Below are 27,632 nucleotides of genomic sequence, written 5' to 3' on the forward strand. Positions count from 1 at the left end.
AGCTGCTTGGACAAGCTTAGCCGTGGTTAGATGGGAATAAGAGAAGCTTTACAATTCACTAGTACATCATTATTACTTAATAGGGAAAAAATAACAATTGTGCAGCAAAGCAAAGTTGCACATATTAAAACATGGCAAAGTAATCTAAAGCAGCTTGTTCCTATTAGTCATGCACTTGTTTAATATCGTGCAACCAAATAAATAAAGCAAAAATATCCAGATCTGTACTACACAGGATAGAGAATGGATGAGACACCCTGGTATGAGGTGAAGGTCGGTAATAATGTAAAAGTCCCCAAAAAGTGCCGACTGGATTGATAATCTTGAGAAAAACAATAAAATGTGCACAATTACACAATACAGTAAAATAATAATTGCAGCATAAGTTTTTCAGAAAGAAAAAAAATGTAAAAGCTGTTAGGATATCGGGGGCTTTAGGCTTGTGTTTGCACCCCGTCCTCTGTTTTTGGTTATCTTCACTTTTGAGGGCTGTCGAAGATGCCTGGTGTGGCGACCCGGCTGGGACACCTAGGAAGACCAGAAGAGGGCTTACACTCACCTCAGACCACGTGGGGGCGACCACCCTGGTTCCTTTGGGGGCCACAGGTACAGAGCTTTGAAGAGCTCCGCCAGGGCTGCCCTTTGTCACAGATTCTGTTCATAACTTTTATGGACAGAATTTCTAGGCGCAGCCAGGGTGTTGAAGGGGTCCGGTTTGGTGGACTCAGGATTGGGTCACTGCTTTTTGCAGATGATGTTGTCCTGTTTGCTTCATCAGGCCGTGATCTTCAGCTCTCTCTGGATCAGTTCGCAGCTGAGTGTGAAGCGGCTGGGATGAGAATCAGCACCTCCAAATCCGAGAGCATGGTCCTCAGCCGGAAAAGGGTGGAGTGCCCTCTCAGGGTTGGGGAAGAGATCCTGCCCCAAGTGGAGGAGTTCAAGTATCTCGGGTCTTGTTCACGAGTGAGGGAAGAATGGAGCGTGAGATCGACAGGCGGATCGGTGCGGCATCCGCAGTGATGCGGGCTCTGCATCGGTCTGTCGTGGTGAAAAGGAGCTGAGCCGTAAGGCAAAGCTCTCAATTTACCAGTCGATCTACGCTCCTACCCTCACCTATGGTCATGAGCTATGGGTAGTGACCGAAAGAACGAGATCGCGAATACAAGCGGCTGAAATGAGTTTCCTCCGCAGCGTGTCTGGGCAGTCATCCGGGAGGGGCTCAGAGTAGAGCCGCTGCTCCTCCGCATCGAGAGGAGTCAGATGAGGTGGCTCGGGCATCTGATCAGGATGCGTCCTGGACGCCTCCCTGGTGAGGTGTTCCGGGCACGTCCAACCGGGAGGAGGCCCTGGGGAAGACCCAGGACACGCTGGAGGGACTATGTCTCCCGGCTGGCCTGGGAACGCCTTGGGATTCTCCCGGAAGAGCTGGAAGAAGTGGCCGGGGAGAGGGAAGTCTGGGCCTCTCTGCTTAAGCTGCTGCCCCTGCGACCCGACCTCGGATAAGCGGAAGAGGATGGATGGATGGATGGAACACTATGATTTTGTTTTGAATACAAAACAAGGCAAATGAAACTTTTACTGTTTAGGGTTGGGCCTCTAGTTCCTTTGTTTCCATTTTGCTTTGTTCTTCTCTTCAGCTTGTTTTGGTCTGTTTTGGGTTTTTTACAAATTGGGGTTTCCCTCTTTGGACAAATAAAGTGCTTTCTGTCTGCTTTATTTCTGACATTAGTTGGTTTGTGTTTGCAAAGCTGTTTTTTCTTACCATTTTATCTTCTTTGATTTTGCAGTGCCACCTTGGTTCCTGTCATATGACTACAGTTGTTGCCACTGATGACATAACTGCAGGTGACTATACAGTATAAATACAAAGTAGCTGCAATCACAGATCGCTTTATTCCTTGGTGGATAAAACTTTCTGCAGTAGTTAGCTTTATTCCATGGTTGTCCTAACGTTAGGATTCTTTGCTTGATTTTGACTGCTTTTCTGACTTTGACCTTAGCATTTGTCTTCCAGTTTCTGATACTCAGTATTGATTGCCCTGCCAGTACTGACCTATCACTTTCCCTGACCATGTCTCTCGGGCTCCTTATTACCTCCACGTTTTTAGATTCACACAGCAGTCTTGGGCACACTCTAATGGCCCTAATCCATGCACTTTTGACTCACAAGTCTTGCTTTTTTGGGATTTTGGTCACAAGATTTTTGTTGTTTTTGCGGTTTTCAGCTTGGCCTCTTTACTGATTACTCTTTTTGTCTTGCCAGTTAAGGGTCTGAATACTTACATGAATGACAGATTTCAGTTTCTACTTATTAACAAATTTTACGAATCTTTCTGAAAACATGTTTTCACTTTGTCATTATGGGTTATTCAGTGTAGATTGATGAGCAAAAATGGCAAATTTATCCAATTCCAAATTAAATCTTCAACAAAAAAAATGTACAGATAGTGAATCCACTTTCTGGACCACTTTATGTACTGTGCCACTATTAAAGAGTAGCGGCTCTAAAAAGATACAACAATTATTATATGCCTGCACAAAATGCAGCATTGTTCTATGAAGTTTAGCTAGTTAGGATGAGTCTTTATTTCCCAAAGCAATTCCAATTTATGTGTCCCGATTTACTATATATAAGAAAAGTTAAATCTTTTTTTGTTTCATCTTTATATATAATACGTTACCGTGGCTGTTTGTTAGTCTGTCCAGGATTTTAAATCACCTGTAGCTCGCAAACCGTTTGACCTATTGACCTGAAATTTGGTACACATATACTATGTGATGTCTACTATCTGCTTTCGGGGTCATGAATGACCTCTAAGGTTATTCCTTATTTTTATTTTATTTTACTGTAGAATCAACTCTCAGCAGTGGCAAACAGGGCGGTCGCGCAGCGCATGCGTACGGGTGTCGTTCTCATCCCTACCACCTTCGCCGTCACTTCCTCTAGCTCTTCATATTTTAAATCATTCTTCTGGCAGATTGAAGGCTTAAGTCCCAGCTTAAGTGAAAAATTTAATATAAACAACTAAGGAATTGCAACACAAACACTGACCTAATCAGTTTTAAAGCAAAAAGATGCCAATGAAAGAAGAGAAGTGGGCCTCTAGGGTGGAGAAAAGAAGAGTTGCTTAGGAAGCAGCAATCGCATCAACCTCTGAGCAAACGAATGCTAAAGGTACAGAGAAAGAGGATGAAAACTACGAATGCTCAAGTCAAGTGTATTCACTGCACATTACTGTGCTGTACGCCGTTACTGGTATGTTATATTTCAGCAGTGCACTAATAATGTATTCTGTGTGATTTGTGTGGTTATGTGGGGTCTTCTTCTTGTTCTGTGGGGCTTACGTGTGTGCGCAGGGGAAAGCGTACATTTTAATTTTATCAGAGAACTTTAAAATATAAAACATGTAAGAAAATCAGAGCATGATATTACATCTATGTATGTACTGAGACTTGGTTAGCTGGTTTAAAAATTGCAGGATTTTGAAATTTCCCAGTCATTTCATCAAACTGCTGCAATAATTTTGTTGATGATATACTATTTGTAACAGTAAGTCATAGTCATAGTATAACAGAATGTAATTACATGCATTAGGACCATACATAAAATGGTTTTAAATAAAATTTTACAAAATCATGTGGCTTTCAAAGACAGTGGATTATAACTCAAGTGATGAAAAGATCCATGTGCTATTACTAGTTGTTAGATATAGAGGATCTGTGGCGAGTTCAAGTTTTTAAACACACTTGTTTTCAAAAACATACCTGAAGTCTCAACCTAAAATTGTTGGCATCCGAGCATTTTAGATAGGAGATCATAGTGGTGCTTTGTCGATAAATTAAGAGAAATATTGAATTATTGTAATCTTTTAAATGATGAAATACTGAGTGCAGGTTTAGTCTCTGTAGCATAAAATGTCACCAAGTCATCATTACTGCATTAATTAAGTTGATTTTATTTTCTTCTTTTACAAACATGAACATCAAGCCACTTACCTGCTTTGATTACAAGGAGGAGCAGGAGGGAGCTGCCATGACTGAGGTTTGTGCAAAACGCTATGCAGCCACTGAGATGAGCTCGGGATACAGCGAAGGCAGAAGCCAGACTGTTAACATATAACAAGTTCCTATCCCTGCATTCTGGTACACTTCATAGAATGATGAATAAGTAAACAATACCATTATTACCATACTTAATAAATAAAGAATATCATTACTAGTGAATTGAATAAATGCACACACATCCAACATCATAGCTTCCTTATTTGGTAATACTTGGCCACCCAACCCCGCCCACATCTGACCCCGCCCCATCCAGTACTTGCTTCAGTGCACACTACTTACTGCTTGTGTTTCACAGGTTTGCCATCAAGAGCATCTGTCGAACAAGTCAAGGAAAAAAATACACAAAATATCCAACCACCTTTCAAGGTATAATTAAAACCGTAAACTAAATTGCAGTTAGGGGGTGGTACGGTGGAGCAGTGGGTAGCGCTGCTGCCTCGCAGTTAGGAGACCTGGGCTCGCTTCCTGGGTCCTCCCTGTGTGAAGTTTGCATGCTCTCCCCGTGTCTGCGTGGGTTTTCCCCGGGTACTCCGGTTTCCTCCCACGGTCCAAAGACATGCAGGTTAGGTGCATTAGCGATCCTAAATTGTCCCTAGTTTGTGATTGGTATGTGTGTGTGTGCACCCTACGGTGGGCTAGCGCCCTGCCCGTTGTTTGTTTCCTGTCTTGCGCCCTGTGTTATCTGGGATTGGCTCCAGCAGACCCCCGTGACCCTGTAGTTGGGATATGGCGGGTTGGATGATGGATGGAAATTGCAGTTACAGTCACAGAGAATGGTTCTCTGTTTTTAAATAGATGAGTTCAAAAATTCATCAATGCTTCTCAATAGATTTTCATATTTCAAAAATATGTACCGCTCGCTGTATTGGAGATATCTCAACAAAATTGAAACTGTCCAAAACAAATTTCCTTAAAAATAAGGGTACCAAGTTTCAATAAAATCAGTCCACTTGGAGCCACACTGTTACATGCTGAAAGACTGATTGACAGACTTGGATATCACAGTAGGTGCTCTTTCCATTAAATGTAAAAATGAATCATTATAACCAATCCCACCAACTACAAACCTCCACCCCACCAAACCTCTGAAGGGAGCACAAAACGCACCCCCTGTTCTCTTCCACACACCCCATCCCCTGGTCCGGTTGTCATTTTAAATCTGGGAGAAACTAATTGACCTATAACTACTGAAATAGAAATAGAAATTCAAACCAAATGACAAATTAAGCTAAAAGGTGGATAAATTCAGTATTTTAGAATTATTAAATAAACACCTGCAATTCAAGATAAATATACAGCACGTACACATTAGAAGTCTCTTTTTTTGTCATCGCCCTGAAGGTAACTGCTTCTGCTGAACAGCGAAATCGAGTCCTCAATTAGCCGATAACTTACCTTTTCATTGGATCCAACTCCCTAATATTCATATTGGCTTTAAGAAAGATACTTCACAAGCTCACAACAATTTGCTAAGTGAAAACACATGTCGAGGCTTAGCAAAAGCCTGCAAGGGGTCTTGGGCGAATGGAAAACAGGTGCTTCACTTTTGTGCCATGTAATACCCCATTTAGCCCCTAGACCAAAGGTTAGTAAGCTAATAGCTGCCTTGTGATGCACAAGAAAAGCTGAAACATTGGCCAAGGTTAGCCATCTGGGACATATTTCACATACTTGCAACACATGCTTCAGGTTCAATTAAAATGAGGCCTTGGCACATTTATTAATCTCTTTACTTTCATCCTGTAAAAGGCCTCTCCTGACCTGACCTTAATATTTTACAATTTGAGCAAACAGAAAAGGTAATGAGAGCTAGAGGTCACTACCTGCAAGTGAATGGGGAAGACAAATTTGTTCAGCCCCAAAACTCCATTTGTTGCACACTTAACTGAAAATCAAACAATAGCTATCACTACAAGGGGTAGCGGGTGGGGGGTTATGAGAGACATAGATCAAAATAAAAAAGTTAAAAAAAATAGATATATACCTTTTACATTACCAGCAGATGCAATAAAATGCTGACAGCTGACAGTGTGGTCAATCCAAATGAATAAAGTGAGCTGGTAAATCACAGACTTTGTTGTTTTTCTGCTAAATCCGCACAGTAATCATTGATTCCTCTTATGTAGAATTATAACCTCTGCTTAGAAACAAAGTGCAGAAGGCCCATTCAGAATTCAACTACCTCATTTAAACCTGCAAGTTCCTAGGCAATTATGTCAATCCATAACTTTCATTCATTTTTTAGTGCCCCTTCCCTCTAAAGCTTGGATTTCTGTCACATATCTGTAGGATGCCTGTATGTGCTACTGGTTTTCAAACCGCTGACTGGAAAGCTGGGCAAAAAAAAGTCTAAATTCATGATAATAAAGTTAAGAATGGCATACTAATCAAGGAGACAAAAGGATTGTCAGGTCTAATCAATAACAAACATTAAAGAAAGTAAACGCAAACATGCTCTTAGCAGAGAATATTTCTTTTGTACATAATGTGACTGAAAGTACAGGGTTCAGGCTGATTCACATTTTTACTTATCGATGGTGCATTGCTGTTGAGGTTGAGGCAAATTATCTAGAATCACCTCTAAACTACATTTACTTAGCTTATATGTTTAATAAATTAACAGCAAAAATAGTTGCTGCAAAGCTTTGTGGGTAACCATTATACATTTAAACAAATATAACATATTACGTTATTGAATGACATGTACATTATTCTGCAGTCCTTCAGTGCTGATGTCGATATTACTGTCAAGCAAAGTCCAATAGATGAGGATAGGCTGACAAGTGACACCTCGGTTATTAAATCTCATGTAAATGGGGAGTCCAAATGTGGCCAGCTGTTCTTTTAGAATGAAAATCATCATATCATTCACAAGGAGACAGGGAAAATTATGCACCAAGTTTTATGGAAGCTAAGCAAGGCCCCCCTAGTGACCCGGAATTGGATTGTGTGGGTTTGAGAATGTTAAGCTAGTTACATTCAGAAATGAAGAGACTAGGAGAGAAATGTGGTCAGATATGTGCTGCAGCTGGGGTGATTCACAGGAGAACCAGCACTCTTTTCAGAGTCACTGCAGTATATCGAGTGGGCCCACCTCCCAAGGCAACAGCCACAGGCAGCGGCAAAAATTGATCAAATCTTACTTGGTATAGATGTTCGACTGAAGCCTAAAAATCTATAGATACGTCCCTTTTCAATGATCGTGTATCTACGTGTCGCTTCCACAAAGAGCCTTTTAACTTGTTGGTGTTCCGGGCTGGATCAGTCTTCCAGTTCAAACAAAACATATTGAAACTGGCCTTACCAATAAGCAGGAAAAAGTTACGTCATGGCAGGCAATGCTGCAGTGACTGCTCAGCAAGCAGCCCATACATTTTGGACATTAAAATACATTTGAAATAAAACAAAACACCAAATAAAAACAAACAATACTGACGATACAAGACACAAAATGCTGCCATCTTAGGTGGTGTCCTCAATAAAGAAAACAAAATCATACTTTACTAAATTGTGTCCTGTCAGAGATGGCTGGGGTGGCGACCTGGCCGGGACGTCCAGGAGGACCGGAGAAGGGCTTGCGTCTTCCCCAGACCATGTGGGGGCGACTGCCCTGGTTGCTTTGGGGACCACAGGTAGGGAGCTTGGAAGCTCAACCCTGCAGGGGCCCATGGTCACCCCGCTGCCTTCGGAACCCTGGACCTCAGCACTTCGGCCACACCCGGAAGTGCTGGGGGGAAGAGGAATGGGGACACCCGGAGTGCTTCCGGGTGCACAGCCGGCACTTCCGCCACACAGGGGAGTGTCGGGAAGCACCTGGAGTTCGTCCGGGTGTGGATATAAGGGGCCGCCTCCCTCCATTTGATGGCTCGAGTCGGGTGGAAGAAGGACAAAGTCTTGGAGGAGAGGAGTGGAGGCGGACCAGAGAGAAAGGCATTGGACTGTGAGGCCTGGACTTAAAGCGGTGATTGGTGCTGCGGCACTGGGTTTTGTGCACTCTGTTGTATATAAATAGTGTAAATAAACGTGTGTGTGGTGAAACCAGCATGTCTACCTGTCTGTGTCCGGGCTGTACCCCACAGTCCTCAATAAAGAAAACAAAATCATAGTTTACTAAATTGTGTCTTCAATAAAGAAAACACTTTACTAAATTTCACCTTGGGGTTAATATTAATTTATCTAATCCAGTCTTTACGTTGGATATTAAAACATAGTCTTGTATATAGAATTGCTATAACACCATATTTTAGTTCCTTGCCGTTCTCAGTCCAGATTTTGAGCTGTTTTACAGCACTTCCCTGAGGCTCAATATTTTGACTCATATTGGCAACATCCAAAATTCCAGACATTCTGGAAACAGCACCAGCAGTCACAATGAACTGTGTAAGCTACATGTTGCTAATGTTTTGGGGTGAATTCAATTCTTTAAGGACAAGCATATTATTTGTTATCACTCTAAACACACTGTTGATAGTGAGAAAGAAAAGCATGTAGCACATTTAAGCATATTCTTTGAACTTTTACACTTCAATAACTGTATGTTCTATGAATGCAGATCACTCACCAGACTGCTGCATGTGACATTCATTTAATGCTTTCATAAAATATTAGAAGGGACTGCCAGATATCATACACATGGTAGGGTTGTTGGTACACTAAAAGTAATAATAATATCTTAATTCCGTTGCATTTTTTCATCTTATACAACTACACTGCATTGTCTCCTTTTTTAAGTTACCTGCAACTTTCTAATTAGTAGAACAAAATTATAATGTGTAGAGAAAGAAGGGCACCGTATGTACACAAGATAACCCTGAAAAGAAAAAAAGAGAGGGAAGTATAACCTGGGAAGAAATATACACGACTTGCTCAGGATGCTACAGCAAAAAGATGCCAGGATATCTGACCGTCCCTGGAGACAGAGAGTGAGGCCTTGTGCAGCGAGGAAGAGAGGAGAAAAGACCTTTAGGCTGGAAGAGAGAAGAACCTCATAGTACCAGGCTGGGATAGCAAGGGCAAGGACGCCTCTTTAAAAAGTCAGACAGAAAAAGGGCTGCTCCGGGGACATGACACTCATAGATGAATTAGAGACACGAGGACACAGGAACAATAGAAGCCACTGGGTGAATAAATTGTCTAATGTACTTTTAAAAAATTAGGGCCATCTTGGGGATCAGCTGGAACTGATTCAGCTGTCCACTGTTGTTCTATTAAAGGGATCACCCAAATCACCCAAAGTCAGTCATGAAGGAATGCAATCAAAGCCCAAAAGGAAACAGGCTAACATATATTTAGGAACGAGCAGGGGTCAAATACTCAGATAGAAAACTAGAGATGCTAAATTGCTGATAAGTCATACCGTTACCTGAAAAGTGATCCATATCTAGCTATGAAAGACATTATTTTATACGGAGAGAATCCAAAGCATGGATGCCCGTTGTGGCAGTAGGGGGCGCTAGTGCTCCCTTGAACCCTCAGGGATGACTTCAAACACCAGGTAAAAGTCCAAGACTCTTTATTTTCACTCAAAGTGCACCAAGCACCTTCCACACTACTCATACGTTATTAAATCACTATTAATAAACACAATAACAAAACTCTCCACCTCACCCAGACACTTGCTCCTCTACCTCCCAGCTCAGCTCAGTGTCTGGACTGAGGCACCGTCCTTTTATAGCCCCTGACCCGGAGGTATTCCTGTCCCAGCAGTCCACAGTTCCTTATTCCTTCTGGGTCAGGGCAATCAGTCTTTTATTTCACCCCGGGAGCACGTCATTCCTTCCCGTCACGTGACCGTGACGTACTCCCGGGTCATAAGGCACAATAGAGCCCATAAGTCCCCTCACAGCGACTCCTGGTGGTCCCCAAGGTATCCATCAGGACTGTGCATAAACACTACAGAGTCCATAAGGCCCTGCTGGACCTCGGGGCACGATCCTTCTGTCGGGAGAGCTCCTCCTGGCGGCCTGAGGGTGCGGACCGGCATGGGAAGCCGGCAGTCCTCCACACCGTGTTATTATGAAGAAAGCCAGCTTTAAATCTTCTGTGTTTTCTTATTATTTTTATACATATTTTGGATTTTTGAGTATGAAGAATTCAAATATTACTAACAGTAAGTGAATAAAAATATGTAAAACAGCAAAAACATGAATGAGTCTTTTTCCATTAAGCTAGTCATGTTCAAAAATGAAGAGACTAGTAAGAAATGTGGTGAGACCCAACCAGATATGTGCTGCAGCTGGGGTGATTCACAGGAGCACCAGCACACTTTCAGAGTCTCAACAGTATACAGTGAGCCCACCTCCCTAGGCAACAGTAACAGCCCATTTTGTTTTTTTTATGGGTTCCACCATTTTGGGTGAGTTGTCATGATGTTGTTAGGGGAATTACCAGAATTGCGCAGGGCGTGAAGTCAGCGCCACAACAGTGTAAAGGTTAGCACTTTCTAATCATCCGAGATTACGGGGGAGTCTGTGCAAAATATTCTTTGTTTAGTGCTTCCTGGAAAAAGAACTTAGGCTACATTTCTTCGTGTTCGAGCTATGGTTAAGTTATCATTTAGGGCCTGGCAGCAGATCATTCTGAACTCTTGGTTTCCATTTTGTTTAATCGTCAAACGTGTTTTCTTGTGATCCTTATCCTTTCTTCTCTGCTAGTTTTTTTCTCTAGTAAAACAGGTGTTACCCTGCCACCATCTTTTAAAATGACCACATGAGGAGAGAAAACATAACAATGGCAGTGATCATAACAATAAAAGATTTTAAATATCCATGATGAACTGCTCTACTTGATAGACAAGGGCCATTGACTTTGCCAGTTTGGTCGGCTTATTCATTGATTTCCTTTTTCTTTTTTTTTGTGAGACATGAACACTATTCAGTGACCTGAGATGAAAGCTGGATTCCTTTGGTACTGCGTTTCCTTGGAGAATCTTTGGGTACCGCTGGTTTGACTTTGTGACGAATGAGCGGTTGCTCACAAATTCACAAATGAGGCACATTACCTGCATTGTGAGGGAGCGTCGGTTACGACACTATGGCCATGTGGCACATTACCCTGAGGGTGATCCGGCTCATAGGATCCTTATTGTTGAGGACCTGAGTGGCTGAACCAATCCAAGGGGAGACACCCACATAACACCTATCTGTGGCAGATAGATGGTTATTTCAGCCTGGGAGGTTGCCAGCCAGGATCCCGGGCTGTTTCGTTGTGGGGTGGGTGCGGCAATGTACTGTACCAGTACATGCACCCCCACCTCACCTGACCAAACCTGATATTTATTAAAACAGAGTAGAGTAATTGAGTTATTCTGAGTTAGAGGGTATCTATAATAGCTCGACCCCTCTGGGACAATGTGTAAAAATATATATATACTGTACTAGGGGGCTTTGTCCCCTGCACGCTTCGCTCGTCCACCCCTTCCTCCCCAGGGGAGCGCTACACTCCAGCATAATTTGCGTCTCTGCTGCTCCCAAGCTGTGTGCTCGACTTGTTGTGCTGTGCGTCGATCATTTAAAAGCCTGTACAGCAGCTGTTGTTTTGTCTCACGTGACGTTAAAGTGTCTCGTGGGATGTCAAAGTGTCTTCCAAGAAGATCACATATCGCCCCAAGATTTTTTTATCATAATAGAGGGATATATAAATAGCACCACAAAATTCCTGTATCAATCACTCGATTTTTTAAGTAATTTTATGTACCCACTTATTCCATCATTGGGTCACAGGGAGCCAAGTAGCCCTGGCAGCAAGTCAGGAGTCATGCCGGATTAGATTCTTGCTTCGACAGAGAGACTTTTAGGTCACAAACAAATCTAGCACATAACATCTTTGTGAGATGAAAGAAAAAATAAATAGTTGGAGAAAATTGTCAGAAGTGCAGAAAGGATGGGAAAACCCCACAAAAATAGAGACTGGGCCAGAATGGAAGCCTCTGCCCTTAGAGCTGGGAAGAGCAGCAAAACAGGTTATTATTATTAAATGAAGCAAAATAACACATTTAGATTTCAGACGATTAAAATAAAAAAAAAATGAAAAGGCATTAATGAAAGAACATTGTATTATATTTATTAGTGTATAATCTGTGCATTTAGAATTCCATAGAATATTTGGCCCAATGCAGTAAATTTGAATATATGGGCATTATGTGCCAAATTAAAAACTTTTACAAGAAATAGCCCCATAGTCCCTCATGATGAGAATGAGATATAATTCTTGTGACATGCAGATGTCTTTTGCCATCTGCTGCCTAGGCATATGTCATGATCTATGCAAATGCAAGTTAAACCTCCTGCAATTCATTTAACGTCAGACCTGCTATGACAGCTAACCTGTCTGGATTTTTGAGGAAATTCCTTTTATGAAGAAAGACAGGTGTGCCAGCATTTATAAAAGACAAAGTGACTTGAGCTTAGACGCATGGACTGCACACATCATTAGTAAAATTAACAGAAAAACAAACATTAATTCTAAATCAGAGTCACAATAAGCTAATTAAAGTTGTATGAATACAAAAAAGCCATGATTTAAAGCTCCAAATGCTGTCAGTCGAAGAAAATTAGCCCCATTAAAAATCGCCACAACCATCTTAAAAAAAACATGCAAAAAGAAACAATGGTCAGATTTGTCAAGCAAATCATCTCGAGCAATGCTGTTTACTTTGTAACTATTTTCAGTGCTCACAGAACATATACAGTACAGTAAGGTAGTCTGATTAAAATGAAATTGTAAGTAAAAGAAGCCTCAAAACAAATACATACAGCTGACAAACTTACTGAATGTCCTTTCAAAAGATAGATAGATAGATAGATAGATAGATAGATAGATAGATAGATAGATAGATAGATAGAGATACTTTATTAATTCTACAAGCATAGTGGCTTCAAAGTTAAATACTAAATTAGATAAAAAACTAAATAAATATGATTACAATCTATCTGAAATTAACCTATTTAAATGGCAGAAAAAATTTGTCTAACCAGAGAACTGTTGCAAAGCCTGATGGCAGCTGATATATAAAAGACTGCTGGTAGCGCTCACTGTAGTTATGTGGAAAAAATGCAATGAAATAACCTTAAAACACTTAAAAAATAATCCGTAGACAACTAAGCCATTGTTTCTACACCTTAGTACAGTAACTCAAGTGTGCTTATAAGAGCTTTTGATAAAATTCTAGATGAACTAAACTATTCTGTGGTGATCCTTACATCCTTTATACAGGAATGGCTGCAGGCTGGGTAGGTCATGACTCAGAAATGTGCTGCTTATAAAGCAAGTGCAGCGCCCCTGTTTGTAGCCCCGTGCTGCACTTCATGTAGGGGAAATGGTAGAGCTGAGCCCTCAGTGTTGCATTTATCTTTCACTAGCCCTCTAATCTAATCAATCACCTCCATTAACGTTATATTCAAGACTGAACTCCAACATTGCCTTATAGTATTTCCTGCAAATCTTACATTGAACCTGTCTAAATTATGTCATCTGCAAAGTGTATTGCAATTTTTTGAAATCAAACTAAATCAGATTGGTGGAAGTCAATAATAATTTGAACAGTGAGTCGATCCAAATTGAAGCCTTTCAGGGATGAAGTCAGTGTAATAGTATGGTTGGCATATATACAATATAATTTTATTAAAACATAAAGATTTCATAACGCTTAGAAGGACTGTTGACATCAGAATGCAATCACAAGAGCTACATGTTTAGACAGCACACCCACACATCTAACGTGCAGTTTAACGTGCTGTTAGCTTTTTCAGTTATAAGGAGCATTTTGCAAAGACTGAATCTTTAAAATATATTTGTAATTATTTTACTTGTTGGGCTATCCTCCATTCTCCATTTTGTTACGCTGACATACTGTTTCATTTTTAAATAATTAAATAATTATATATACTAAATGAATGTGTTATTTATGCTATACTTTTGTATGTTTCTGTATTATACTGAATTTTGAATATCATTCCCAAAGAAAATACTTAAATTAATGTATTCCCATTGCTATAATTGGCCTCTATGAAAATAATGAAATAATTTCAAATTTTCTGGAAAGAACCATTGAATAATGCATCATGGGTGGTCATTTTATAAACACAATACTACCGATGTTCATTCAACATTGTGCAGTAACTGGCTCTGCAATAATGATGGCAAGCCTCTGTGCTTACACATGTGTTATCACAGTGGAAAAACTGAAACTCTGAAAGTGTGCTAAGCTGCAGGTGAACTGGAAATACAGTACACACACTGAGCAAATTATTAGAAACACCTGCTTAACCATGCAGATATCTAACCAGCCAATCAGGTGGCAGCAGTGTAACGCATATAACCATGCAGATACAGGTTAGGAGAATGGGGGAAAAAATGTAATCTCAGCGATTACGGCCATGGCATGATTGCTGGTACCAGGCGGGTTGGTTTGAGTATTTCTTTAACTGCTGATCTCCTGGGATTTTTACACAACACAGTCTCAAGAGTTTACTCGGAATGGTGCAAAAAACAAAAAAACATTCAGTGAACTGCAATTCTGTGAATGGCAATATCTTGTTGATGACAGGTCAGAGGAGAATGACCAGACTGGTAACTCAGATAGCCACTCTGTACACTCTGTCAGAATGGACAACACGTTGAACCTTGAGGCGGATGGGCTACAACTGCAGAAGACCATGCTAGGTTCCACTCCTGTCAGCCAAGAACAGAAAGGTAGCATATTTGGGAGCAGGATGTAGAACACAAAGGTCACTGTTGTTAATATTGCTCTTCAGGATTGAAAAAGGACAAGCTAAAGGTAAGCAGTGGACTACAGTGGCTAAAGCACTGGACGTTAAACCCTGAGACTGCTGGTTCAGGTTTTCCCTTTGATTCGCTGTGTGGTTCTGAAAAAGTCTTTGCTCCCACTGTAAAAAATGCATGTTAAACAATTTGACTATATATTGATCTTATAACTAACTTTGGATAAAGACTACAGCAAAGCAGACAATAATAATCCAAAGAGGAGTCGTTGAAAAGTAGAGGATGGTACTGTGACAAGCCTTTTGAGCTCATTAAACACAGAATGTAATAATGGCACAAACATTAAATCATTTATAATGTATGGCCCATCCAAGATAAATCCTGAACAAGAAATCAAGTGGAATGAAAGTCTATTGAAAATCCTGTGGCCTCCTAAAGCACAATAAAAACAGGGGTCCAGTTCATTAAGATTTAAGGGTAAGAGAGGCTGGGGTCTGAGCTCTGTCACAGGTAAGATCTAATTCTGTGTAAGGTCTGAGTTTAGAAAGGTAATGTACAGTGTTTTAAATTATAATGATCCTTGTTCCTCATAAATGGTGTAGAGGTTTATTCTTTAAAAAGTGTCTGTCCATTCAACTACCCGTGACTTTATAACTGAGGTCTTCCACACTGTGTTATTTTAAGGAGTTAGTTGTTTTGTAGATGTTGACATGATTGAAAGAGTTCTCCTTTACCGGTAGGGCTGATTAATTTGAGAGTGTTATGATCTCTGTAGCACAGTAACAAGCTGTAATAAAAATAGCTGCCAACAAATTTTGTTATTGACATGTTGCCTTGTTACATATAACAAAGTGTATGTCACTTTGTTAACCAAATGAAAGATTAATCACATTTTGAGATTTGGTGGAAATCGGAGATAAATACAGTGAAGGGTGCAAAACCAAGTAAGTCAAAAGTGTGGAGTCATTTGAACTTCACATCTAGCAAGAAGTGTGCGCTTAACAAGATCTTGGAATGGGAGCTCAGCTGTGATGTGGGAATATCAGAAAGAACACACATCGGAGTAATGGTGATACCTCTAACTCACACTTAGGGATAATCCAGCAGCACTTCCAGGGTCACCTTATTCTGTTTCGTCTGGCAGAGTCCAAGTAATCAGCAGTATGCAAAAACATCTTGAGCAGATCAATTCTTCTGAGGATAGTGACCTCCTGTATTTGAAGCCATACTGTAAGGAGAAGCAGGTTTGAAGTGCGCCAGACTCAGTTCATCTCGTGGTCTTTGCTGCCATCTAGCTGATAAATACAATACCGTCTGGGCTACTTTTGTTGGCACCTAATGATTGTTTCAGCCTTCTACTTCTTGATGTCAAATTTTGTTGACATCGGCTTTGAAAGTGTAAGGCTAAATTTTAGAGTTAGTAGACATGTTGCTATGCACTTTTTTTGGCAAATATAATTTTAGAGCATACTTATTCTATCTTTATGAAGGAGAGCACTGTGCAAACAATAAAATTTGTGTTTATGTTTGAATAACATATTTGCACTTTTCCACAATCATTTTTTAAAACTGATTAATCAAAATACTTATGAAGCAATTAATTGTTAATTGAAAATAGTCATTAGTTGCAGCCCTAGACCTCAGGGAGATTGAAGGAGGTGGTGCAATCAGGAATAGGCAACAATCAAAGTCTAAGAAGCAGACGGGGGTCTTTAACTGGGAGACAGGATATCATGCACCAAAGTCAGAGTGAATGTAACAGGTAAGGGTCCTAGCATTAATATATTCTTCAACAGGAAGAGCACTGTAGAGACATCATTAGGGACAGGCCCAAGCATTAGAACACCAGGGAAATTTGTAAAGTACTGATTGTTCAAAGCCCAACCAACAAAATCTAAATTCCAAGTTGAAAGAGAGCAAGCCATACTGATATACAAAACATGTCTATTTTTTTTGAGAGGATTCAATACAGGACAAGTCCTTTCCATGTCGTTGTCTTACATAGGAAGTGTGTGCTAAAGTCATGTATAACTGGACAGGTCAGGTCACCCACCACACAAAAAAAAACTTGGAGTCTTGGTTGGCAACCCTCCAGGCAGACACGCGGTCCAGTTCCACCCCCATGGAAATTACTATCCACCTAATGCAGCCAGGTGTTACATGGGCGTCCCCTTGGGCTGGTCCAGCTGCTCAACAATGAGGATGCTGCGAGCAGGATCACCCTCGGGGAATCACGTCACATGGCCGTAGTGCTGCAACTGACACCTCCTCAAAATGCAGATCATGTGTCTCATTTGGGAGTCCGTGATCAACCACTCATTAGACACAAAATCAAACCAGCAGTACACAAGGATTCTCCAAAGAGACACAGTATCAAAGGAGTCCAGTCTTCATCTCAGGTCACTAGATAACATCCATATCTCGCAACCATATAGCAAGACAGGAAGCACCAGGACTCTAAAGACTTCGACATTCATCCTTTTGTAAAGATATCACGAACACCACACATGACCCCCAAGCTCTCCCTATCTGTCTACTGACTTAATAGGAATAGTCACGAGAGACATGAATGTCGCTGCATGTGTAACAACAATGTTCAATCATGAGATTAGCAAGAGAAGTCATTAGCGTAAACAAAATGTCAGCACCCATGAAAGCAAGAACAAAACTGTGGTGTCCACAAGAAAAACAAACAGATGGTGCCACAGCAATGTCACTGTCAAAATGATAAAATACACTGAAGGGTGCAAAAACAATCCACACATCTGCAGAAAGTGAAAAAATGGGAAACAAGAATCACCAAACTCAGATTATAACACAGTCTCCTTGCAGTTGACGAATGGGCATGTTGTGGAAAATGAGTTTTAACAACAAAATCCCCATGTCACACGGAACAAAAATATTTCTGTATCCAATTATTTATCTCAGAGAGCTCTGCTGTGTCTCTCAGTATCTCCATACCTTATTCATACCACAAGATAAAGATTGGATATTTCAGTTAGGAAACAAACATTTTGTTGTAGAAGGGTGTAACTGACAAATGTGACTGAGTATTAGTACAGTTCTAAACTATGGTGTCCATTTTAGGACATCACCATTTTTCAACCATGAAAAAAGACAACAGGAATTGATAGACCTCCTTAACAAGTTCTAAAACTTGCTAAATTAAAAAGAAATCATTAAAAATGTAAAAGTAAAAATCGATTTCTATTTCTATAGTTAGCACAACTACAGGAAAAAGAGAAACAGTGAAGAGGCAACTACTTTTTAAGAAGAAAAGCAAGAAGAAACTTGGAGTCAGCATCTTTTGCAAAATTGCAAAATGTAAGAGCAAAGATTAAGTTATAACACAGTGAATTATTTAAGTCAACAAGATTGGAAACCCAGATATTAAAAAGAATCTCCAAACACAAAACCAGAGAGATCTCAGTCTCTTTAAAATCAGTGATGAGTAGCACAGGGATAAGCACATCTTCCCATGAATTTTTAACTGCAAGATAAGGGTGTTGTCAGCATTGTGGCCAATTCAAATTACTCGTGGCTGGCAAAAACTAAATAACAGAATAAGAGTGTGAAATGGTTTCCTCAAGAAATATGTTGTCTTTTACATTTCTAGTAGCTCAGTACTTGCTTTAACAGTGGATTAGCAACTATATTACAAATAATGAAAGACAGATATAATTCAAACTGGAACAGTTTTTTTTAATTGAACCCCAGTAGAATGGATGGCGGCTAACCAGGTACATTTGTTCAAATTGTTTATTTGTACTGAAAAAAAAGGAGATGACTGGCATTATGCCTACCTGTGAGGTCACTGAGCCACTACTACTAAGGTGAGAGAATGGTGCCTCAGATAACGAAGCTTTTTCTTAATAGCTTCATCAGTGCTTGTAAAAGAACCCTTTTCACTAGCATTTGCTTTGACACCAAAATCTGTTCTAATCTGGATATTAGCAGTATGGTAAATTCCAGTGGCCAGACCTAAGCCCACAACATCTGGACTGCAAAGGCCCCATTCATGAGAAATAGAAGAATACTAATTCCAGTGAGCAGACCTGCCTCTAAGCACTACATGGGCACTTTTCCTGGTGATGGTACCTGAGCCCCTTCTTATTTGCCCCCACCTTTATGTGCAACACCACCACTACTCTCCACCTGTCTACCCTACAAATACTGCTGACTACACCAAGTGTTTTGACGTGGAATCCCACCACAAACTCTCTCCCAGTCCACACATTGCCTTGCATGGCGTAAAGGAGCTGCTTTTGAGGGCCTTTGTCATCTAGATGTTATAGGATTACAGCTAACAATCAGCATTTACCACAATGCAAAGGTCCAGGTTCGGACTGACTGTGTTGTTATTGGGCTGGTTTGCCGCAGTCTCTCCTCTTGCCAGCACACATTCCACCCATTTTTGTCTGCCATTTTTCTGTTTTAGAGTTCATATATTGGAAGAGCAGGGGATATAAAAAAGAAGAAGCTCCATTAGTGGCAGTGCTTGGGCATTTGGATTCTTTCCTTTTCCAACAAGCGTTGTCTCCTGTTCCCCTGGGTTTAATGATTTCTTTTCCACTTTTTGATCTTTGGCCTCATTAATTGATTTACAAGTTTTGTTTAGTGATTTGGTTCTTGATTTGTATTCCTAGTAATGATCTGCTTGTTTAAGAATTTACCCATTTAGGATTTGGAATCGTCATCTGTGTTATGCATATTGGTTTTATTACTCTTGGGTTCGCTTTTGTCTATTTTTCGTTCACTATGATGGCTTAATTTTGCTTTGGTATTTTATTGTCTTAGACAGGATGTCATCGCGGCACCGGTTTTCAATTTTAAGACCTTTTCTTAAGGTTATGGTCATTTCATGTTGACACTGATGTTTATCACCAGTCACATGGTTTGTAATGTGATTATGTCTTTACATGCATCTGTTTAAAATATTGTGGGTATTTTAGTATTAAAATTTACTGATAAAAGCTTAAAAATAATTATTTTTGAACTTTGAGCTTCAGGTAAATTATTAAAGGATATTTATTTAGATGAACAGGATGTTTGCTTCTTTTTTCGACTTCAGCTGTTTGTCTGTTTTAGTTTTGAGTATTGGCACTTCTTTTCCTTGATTTCACCTGTGGCTGTCCATTTGGTTGTCTCCTAAAAACATTTCTTTACTTCCTAGTCATCCATCCATCCATTTTCCAACCCGCTGAATCCGAACACAGGGTCACGGGGATCTGCTGGAGCCAATCCCAGCCAACACAGGGCACGAACCAATCCCGGGCAGGGTGCCAACCCACTGCAGGACAAACACAAATACACCAAGCAAACACTAGGGCCAATTTAGAATCACCAATCCACCTAACCAGCATGTCTTTGGACTGTGGGAGGAAACCGGAGCGCCCGGAGGAAACCCACGCAGACACGGGGAGGACATGCAAATTCCACGCAGGGAGGATCCGGGAAGCGAACCCGGGTCTCCTAACTGCGAGGCAGCAGCACTACCACTGCGCCACCGTGCCGCCCTCACTTCCTAGTCATTTCCATAGAAATATTATTTGAAGTTAGGTTTTGAATTTGCTCAGAACAATCTAATGTTTCTCTGTCAGTTTTTTTTTTTGATATTACTAATAAATCTTAGACATCCATTTATTTTACCACCAAGCTGCTGTCTTTGGCGTCTCAGCCAGAACTTCAAAATTACTTCTGTGCATATGGCTACTTATGGCTAGGTGAGTGCCAGGCTGCATTGTAGTCTTCCAGTCCACTCTTGCAGGTTGAAGAGCAGGTATCTGGCAGTCACACTGCACCCACTCCTGTCTCTGAGAGTGTGACTAGCCCATTTGTACTTGGCATCAAAAATCGTTTGTTTTCTTTTTTTCTCATGGTTATTTTTTTTATTTTCGTCTGTTTTCTACTCTCTTTGTTTGCTTTGCTTTCAGCACTGTGGTGATCCAAGAGGGACATAACAGTCAGGTGCCCATGTTGGCTGCACTCAGAACCAGAGAATGAAACAGGTTGGCTGTGCTTTAGTTTCATTTTTTGTGGCCTCCCTGTCATAGTATAAATTCAAGTGACTCATTGGTACATTTTCATGGCAACAGAAAACATATTTTATTAGTACAGTGCCATCCCTACATTGATTGATACCATATGGAAAGACAAACCAAATATGGCTCTTACTAAGTCTAAGCCATTTTACAACTTAACCAATAAATAACTTGAATGTATTTATTTAGTGGATACAGAAGGTCTGGCCTTGGAATTGTGTAGCAATTCAGTTATCAAAGCATTAACATTAGATTAAGGTTCAGAGAAACTGAAAAATGTTTTGGTGCAATTCAATCTGCCGTTAACCAAGAGCTGCATGTATTTCAAAAAATGACTCTCAAAGTAAACGATGGAGAACAACACCGTTTTATGTATCTTTGGAGTTTTTTCTTAAGAAAGACCCAGTGGCAATATTTAAAATATCTAGTTCAGTTAAAGATGAAATATGATTTTTTTAAATTAAGCAAAATGGATATGTAGTGGGCATTAGGCTTGGAATTAAATGGTGGTAGAGCAGTACAGTTGTTAGGGAGCTGCCAATACAAAACTGAATATGTACCTGCAAGGTTAGGGAAAAGTATGATGACCAAAGTGATTTCAGATGTTGAACTTCTTCATACAGATAAAAATAAAAGATTGGATTTCTAGGATGTTTTGTTTTAAGTTCTTATAAAACAGTAGCTACAGTAGGTCTCGAAAGGTGTTATAAACACAAATATGCAGTCATAGATTTATGAGAGGTCTTTTGAATCTAAGATGAAGAGGTGCAGCCAGGGCCAGATTAAGACCTTTAGAGGCCCTAACAACATAAAAGATTTTGGTGCCACCATGTATATGAGCCGCACTCACTCTCAGTGGATGAATGAATGGGACAGCTGACATGTCCATGACAAGAACAATCATGTGAGCCTTGGTGGACCTTGTGGAAGCTAACCGATTATAATTTTATTGCATTCCTAAGATTAATATATATTATTAACCTCATTTTATTATTATATATATATATACAGTATCTATCTATCTATCTATCTATCTATCTATCTATATTCATTGCATTCGTAGTCTGAGTCCCAACCTGAATTGTGTGCGTGGTTACCTACCAGGTAACGCTTGCGTCAAATAAACGAACCACACTCTGTGGCACAGCGTAAAGGGGCTTCGTCTCTGATGCTGACGTCTGAGGTTCAATCCATGAGAGTGGAGCAGTAGAGTGTGTACGCCAGATGAGCCCAAATGAGGGCGAAACACGTCACGTACTCTTTGCATTATTTGACAGTAAACTATGCAACACACACACACACACACATATATATATATATTCATGGCATTTGTAGTCTGAATTACAATCAGATTTTTATATATATATTTATATTCATTGCATTCGTAGTCTGGTAGGTAACCACCCATACAATCAGGTCCGGACTCACACTACGAATACAATGAAGGTAATTACTCCGGTCTACAGGCTGTCAAATATACGAACTACACACTGTGTGTACACCTGACAAGCCCAAATAATGGTGAAACACGTGTTGTGTACTCTTTGCATTATTTGACAGTAAACTCTGAAATATATATTTATATATATGTATATACTAGCTGTGTAAGCCTGTGCTGTAAAAGGCCTGGTGCCCCAGAAACCATCGAAATCATCTCTCTCTTAGGAGGCTTTGTTTTGCCAACATGCTCGTCCTGCTTGTGTTATTAGCAGCTAAGCAAGTTTTCTAATTCCTTGGAGGAAGAGCCCTTACCCTGACTCCACGTCTCACTTCTGGGCCGGACAGACAGACACACACACTTCTATGTGTAGACATTTATATATAAGAGAAATATATATATAAGATATATATATATATATATGATTTTTTTCATTTAATGTGGGTTTCACTTTTTGTGGAAAATATTTCAGCTGCACCATTTGACAGTTTTGCATTTTATAGTCCATGGTAAATCCGACAGTGGAAAATTTCTGTGGTGCCCCCCTTGATGCCCTAAGCGCATGCTTATTTTGCTTAATGGTTACAGCCCTGGATACAGTAAGAACAAACAATGACAAGCTATCACGATTTTATATAAATTAATTTAACTGAAGCCAAAATAATAAAGGCAAACCTGAGTTTATATTAAGGATGTCTCCAAAGCTGGACATAACAATAGCAGCAGGTTTAAACTTGTAACAGGTCTGTTTTTTGTAACATTCAAGCACTGATCTGGTGGTTTTGTGTGTTTTCTGCAATGGGCTGGAGTCTGAATCATAATAAATAAAAAATACATACAATACAAACATACATTATTATTACCCAAGATAACTTAAAAACAATATATTGTACACTCACTAAAAATAACACTGATTGCTCATTCTGTATCTTATGTTATTTAATTTATTATTCAAGAAATTCATAAAGTTATTGCCATTACTATTAAATAGACTATCAAGCATACTTTCCTTTATTACTATCAATTTTATGATCATTTTCCAAAATCAGCTAAATTTATATTTCTCCTAATGGTAGCTAGTGTTGGAAAGGAAGGCAGACATTTCAAGGTAGGGTAGTTCTGCTCAGTAATCATGGGAGTAAAGAGTGGGATGAACTGCAAACAATGTACTTATATATCATACCTCAGTTTCCCATTCCTCCATGCAGTGATCACCTCGAAATCACAAGGAAAAACACTAAAAAGATATTTTAGAATTTCTTATTGCTTGAAGTTACTGGAAATTCAAGTACCAAGACACACCCAGTGAAAGCAGGTGGATACTAAGGACTGTCCAGACAACCCAAAAAGAAAGGAAGAAACCTGAAGTGTGTAGTCCTGGACAAATCCAAGAAGGGAAATTGGGTCCTCTCTTTATGATTTCAACTCTTGTTGGAGATATAAAGAGGCCAAAATAGACTGCAGTTTGTTAATCTTGTCAAGAAGTAGCACTGCCTGAGAGGTTTCTCCAGGAATCCAAAGGGAAAGCAAAAACAGTCCAGCAGGACAAAGATGACTCTGTGGTTTAGTTGACTAATAAACATGTCAGGAGGCCTGGTCTAAAAGATTTACTCAAACATCACAATGAATGCCCCTACTGGTCACTCTAATATAATATTGTCATTTATGATAAAATGCGAAAAATCACTTCCTGAAATTCTTAGAGAACTTACATTAGCCAGAATATAACATAATATTCACAAAATGTCATGGGGGCTGGTGCTTATACTAGAAGCACTAGGAACAAGGCAGGAAACAACACTACATGTGGTGCTAACCCATCACAGAGCTCCCCCTTTCAACCCACACGTAGGATCAATTCAGAACTTCCAGTTAAACTCACACCAATATTTTTGGCACATTGTAAGGATTCATGGATTCAGACCCTGTAGTATATCAGTGCAAAATAACAGAAGCCACAGTCACATCTGCATAGCCTACCTAGCATACGCAGTTAGTTTCCACTGACTTGGTATCAAGTGTCCTATGATTGATCAAAATCCAGTCCTGGGCTCATTCTTGTTCCGTACCCAGTGCCAACAGAACTGGGTGAGCCTCCCCAAAACCTTGAAATATATAAGGTTAGCCCAGAAACTGAAGGGATAGCGCTGATCTTTTTTATTGGATTTAAATCCAGCAAACATGTCTTCATAAAGATTATTTCAGTTTGATGGACAAAGAGACCAAATACTGGCATTTCATTTTAGATTAATATGAATATAAAATGCCAGTAATGAGTATGAATTGTAGGAGATGACATAAAATATTTCATCCAATAGAAGGTCCTAATTTGAGACTATGTTGATAGGGACAACAGAGTGACCTCATGGAACTGCGTTTGAAGTCTCAATTATTATGATCTCTATATTAAGTTCACAAGCACCCTGCAAGCTGTAATGGGTTGTCTCAAACATTAAAAAAGATTGTCAGAGTGAAAGGGTAATTCTGAAATTGTGCCCATGTGTGATCGTGCATGTGTGGCATTTGCAACAGCATATGCCTTGCATCCAATGTTATTGGGGACCGTTTCTGCATTACCTAAGTTTGGATGCTGTAGAAAAAGTGCATAGACACGTTTACAAGAAAGCACCTTTCATAAACACGAAAGAATTATGGCTTAACTTAAAAACCATTGATTTCATTTTTTGTAAAACAAATAATAGATTTCTTTGTCTTTCAGTTCAAGGACTGACAATGCATAGTTAAATTACAAGATGATCCTCCTATTTTGGCAGCCTGAAAGGACAATTTGTTATTTGATGCTTTGAAATCAGATGTAAAAGGAAATGCAGAAGACATGCACCCTGGAAGTTTTACTCACACACAAATGGCTCGAGTCCAGAGGCTTTACAATCAATAGCTGTTTACCTGAAACCTTAGCAAAGCGCACACTTGTGTACTCTCCTGTGCGCCTCATGAGTAGATAACTTCCCAGCTTCCCCAAGGCAAAGCGATCACATTAGCGACAGGCTGAGCTATTTCAGTTTCAGGTGGAAAAAGAATGACCCCAAAAAGGATTTACAATCATCCGGTCCTCATTCCACCTTACAAAGCACGCTGACTGTTCTGAGAATGATAAACAACTCTATTCATTTCTGTCTTTTTTTGATAGGTGGGGGATTAAGGATTCCTACTTCTCTTGCTCTCTTTTTTAACTGCCTGTAAAAACAGTGTCATTTCTAAAAATGCCTGTCCCAAGGTAGTAGGATGTTACAGAAGATAATTACCTTGTCATCTTTGTCGTATTCTTCTTCTTCGTCCTCTAACATGTCCTCCACTGCCTGCTGCTGGAAGCAAAAAAAAAAAAAAAAAAAATAGATAAATGAAAACCAATTGCTAGGATTAAAATAGAGAAGGTATTATTCCCCTCTGTTGTCAACAGATGTAAAACATTTTGCCTCCATACCACATACTGCCAGCTACTCCCTTCACTCAAATACACTAACACTTAAGAAGGGTACCAAACATCTGAACCCGGCACAGACCTCAAATACATTTTTTTTTTTTACTGCATGGAAAGTTAATGGTTTTACCAAATTAAAACATAATAAAAAATCATAAAAAAATCCCTAAATACAAAAGAAAGGGATATAACAGTGCATGGAGGTATGTCTTAAATAATGTTTCTTAAACTGGGATTCAAAGACTTGTACACATTTTGGCTTTCAGATGCAGCTTTTTTGAACCCCAATTTAATAAGGCCAGTTTATTCAACATCCATGATCCTGCCTCAACAAGCAGAACAACAAAACAAATGAAACCACATTTAATAGCTGATATACAGTACTGCCCTAACATCTCATAAATGGTTACCAATATGTAATATACTGTAATATACAATATGTAAACCAGGGTTCTCAAACTGGGCAGCATGGTGGTGCAGTGGGTCCAAAGACATACAGGTTAGCTGCATTGGCGATTTTAAATTGTCCCTAGTGTGTGCTTGGGGTGTGTGTGTGCACTCTGTGGTTTGTTTCCTGCCATGCGCCCTGAGCTGGCTGGAATTGGCGCCAGCGGACCCCCGTGACCCTGCAGTTAGGATAAGCGGGTTGGATAATGGTTGGTTGGTTAGTTCTCAAACTCCGGTCCTGGAGGGCCGCAGTGGCTGCAGGTTTTCATTCTAACTCTTTTCTTAATTAGTGACCTGTTTTTGCTCCTAATTATAGTGGTACCTTGGTATACGTCTGCTTTGGAATAAGCCCAACTTGGTATACGTCCTGTTTGGACATGAAAATTTTTGCTTGGCATACGACCTTTGTTTGGAATACGACTCGCGTGCTAACCTTGTTTACCTCTCTCGAGACAAAGCCACGACTGCCCACGAGCGTTAGTACGCCAGTTGCTAGCATTCAGTGAACAACCCGCACTATAACTCTCTGTGAATTTTCACGTGATTTTGTGTTTTTTTGCGTAAATCTGAATTGATTGTTGAAAAGTATGAAGGTGGCATGCGTATCTGGGACTTGGCTGCTGCATACAGTATGCCGAGAACGACGGTATCTATAATTGTGAAAAACCAAGACGTTATCAAAAAATAAAGTGAGGTTAAATTTTCATTTATTTCATCTAATTGCTTTTGTATTTATGTATTTTAGTATTAAGCAGTGTTTAAATTATTTTATAAAACCCCATCAATATATAATATGCCAATAACAATAGGATTTTTTTTCATGGGAACGGATTAATCATTTTCCTTTTATTTCTTATGGGAAAAATTAGTTTGGTATACATCCTGTTTGGTATAAGTTAAAGGATCTGGGGCTTCATGCATAAACGGTGCGTATGCACAGAAATGTTGCGTAAGAAAGTTTCCACATTCAAATCACGATGTATAAAACCTACACTTGGCGTAAAGCCATGCACTTATCCACGGTACTTCATACCCTGTCGTACGCAAGTTCTCCGCTCGGTTTTGCAGACTGGCAGCACCCAGCGTCAAAGTAGTGCTACTGTTCCTGTGTGGTTACCCTTTATTGCTTAGAACCACATTTCTGATGCAGCTTTATAAATACACTGAAACTAACCGCATATTGTTTATTAGTGTAATGCATCTGATTGTAGATTACCTGTAACAATATAATGGCCCAGGGAATAGCCACAGTATTCCGAATACCATAACTGCTTTAGCGTTGTTACTCTCACTGCACCATCTTTTTCTTTTTCTTCTTTCAGCTGCTCCCTTTAAGGGTTGCCACAGAGGATCATCTTTTTCCATATTACTCTCACTGCACCACTCGGAGTATTTATATCACTGTATCTGAGTGGGGAATCACAGCAGCAGCTGATCGGAAAGAGAATTATTGGTATACAGCATCAAGCACATGCTG

At 39.9% G+C, this 27,632-nt stretch overlaps 1 protein-coding gene across 7 annotated transcripts in view; it reads right to left on the reverse strand.

The window, feature by feature from the left end:
* The window catches only part of mctp1a (multiple C2 domains, transmembrane 1a), a 934,223-nt gene that overhangs the window by 143,917 nt on the left and 762,674 nt on the right, over window positions 1-27,632 (reverse strand). For 6 of the 7 annotated variants that reach the window (XM_039759357.1, XM_039759356.1, XM_039759354.1 and 3 more), the window contains one exon: window positions 25,533-25,592. In XM_039759357.1, the coding sequence (XP_039615291.1) occupies window positions 25,533-25,592 (60 nt within the window). The remainder of the gene's footprint in view (window positions 1-25,532; window positions 25,593-27,632) is intronic. The other variant, XM_039759355.1, reaches the window with a different exon arrangement.

This window comes from Polypterus senegalus, chromosome 7 (assembly GCF_016835505.1).
Source record: "Polypterus senegalus isolate Bchr_013 chromosome 7, ASM1683550v1, whole genome shotgun sequence".
In the NCBI taxonomy this organism is placed as follows: Eukaryota; Metazoa; Chordata; class Cladistia; order Polypteriformes; family Polypteridae; genus Polypterus; species Polypterus senegalus.